A 1,285-nucleotide genomic window follows, 5' to 3' on the forward strand; every position below is an offset into this window, starting at 1 on the left:
CCTGTCGAGCTCCCAGTCTCCCCTTGGCTACTTCCTACTTTGATCCCTACTCTCAATGAAAATGCATTCAGCCCTCGAGTGAACTATATTTTCTCTTATCTCTGAGTTTTTGTTCATGGTGTCTCCTTTGCCTGGAGCAAATCCCCTCCTTGCCACCTCTCTGGCTTACTTATCCTTATCCTTTAGGCTTGGGTACCCCCTTTTCAAGGTAGCATTTCAGGACCCCCTCCAAGTGTGCCTCATGATCCAACAACGAGTTCAGAGAACCTCCATCCTTCCTCTATCAAGACTGAAGTCACCAGACTGCTTCTCTATAATTTCCACTGTGCAATAAGTTCCTTGAGCACAGGGAGCCTCTCTGTCTTTAGTTGCATGTCCTGTGCCTGGCACATAGTAGATATTCAATAAATATTTGTTGAGTGAATAAACAGGGGTCCCCCAAGCACACTCCATTGGTAAGAAACACCACCCAAGCAGAAAGAGAGACAATAGGAATTTTTAATGCATGGAAAGTCCTGCAGAGACTCTGCACAGACCCACAGGTAGCAGGAAGAGGCAGGGGTCCTGCAATCGCAATAACGACTGGAAAAAAAATTAAGAAAAAGAGAGAGAAGTCCTTAAAGACCCAAGCTTCCTCGCTGCAGCAATCCTCGGGTCTTCCTTCCTGATGCTGAAGGGGTCAAACTGTCTCTCCAGAGGTCTCCTCCAGGGGTCCATGGCAGGAAGGAAGCTGAGTGCAGCAGGAGGCACAAAGAACAGGAAAGGCCGCTTGGTCTCCACCCAAAAGCTCCTGCCTTGGGATTGACTGCCATCCATAAGAAAAGGTTTTAAAAGGAGAGACTTTTGATAGAGTCAAATAATATCTTAGAAAAAATAAAAGATAGAGAAAAATGAATAATTCCATTGGTTACAAAGTTCTCTTTCTGCTATGCACAGGAGAAACAGTTTGCTTTGGCCCTGCTGGCAAGCTCCATCTGCCAGGCCCATCCTCAGCTGTCCCCCAGCCCCCCAGGCCCCAGGATCCATAAGAGTACTGCTCCTTCTCCCCTGGAGAGTCCCTGCACTCATGGAGGGCAGTACTCTCTCTCACCGGCCCTTGGACTCTCCGTACATGTTTCGGGCCATGGACACCATCTTCTCCTCGCACGTGATTTTGGTGTCCTTGAGGATGCTGTACCACACCATGCCTGCAGGTCGGACCTCTTCGCTGCGGCAGAAAAGGTAGGGCACGGTGTCCACGCGGCTCTGGATGTAGGCGCTTCGCAGGAGGCTAGAGCAGTGGCTG

The 1,285-nt window shown here is 49.6% G+C and overlaps 1 protein-coding gene across 1 annotated transcript in view; it reads right to left on the reverse strand.

Annotated features, from left to right (window-relative positions):
* Positions 1-480: 480 nt before the first annotated feature.
* The window catches only part of LOC103601543 (astrotactin-2-like), a 67,932-nt gene continuing 67,127 nt past the window's right edge, over positions 481-1,285 (reverse strand). The window contains exon 7 of the mRNA XM_008585977.1: positions 481-1,282. Within this exon, the coding sequence (XP_008584199.1) occupies positions 1,087-1,282 (196 nt within the window). The 3' untranslated portion in view covers positions 481-1,086. The remainder of the gene's footprint in view (positions 1,283-1,285) is intronic.

Source organism: Galeopterus variegatus, unplaced genomic scaffold (genome assembly GCF_000696425.1).
Source record: "Galeopterus variegatus unplaced genomic scaffold, G_variegatus-3.0.2 Scaffold3783, whole genome shotgun sequence".
Taxonomy (NCBI): domain Eukaryota; kingdom Metazoa; phylum Chordata; class Mammalia; order Dermoptera; family Cynocephalidae; genus Galeopterus; species Galeopterus variegatus.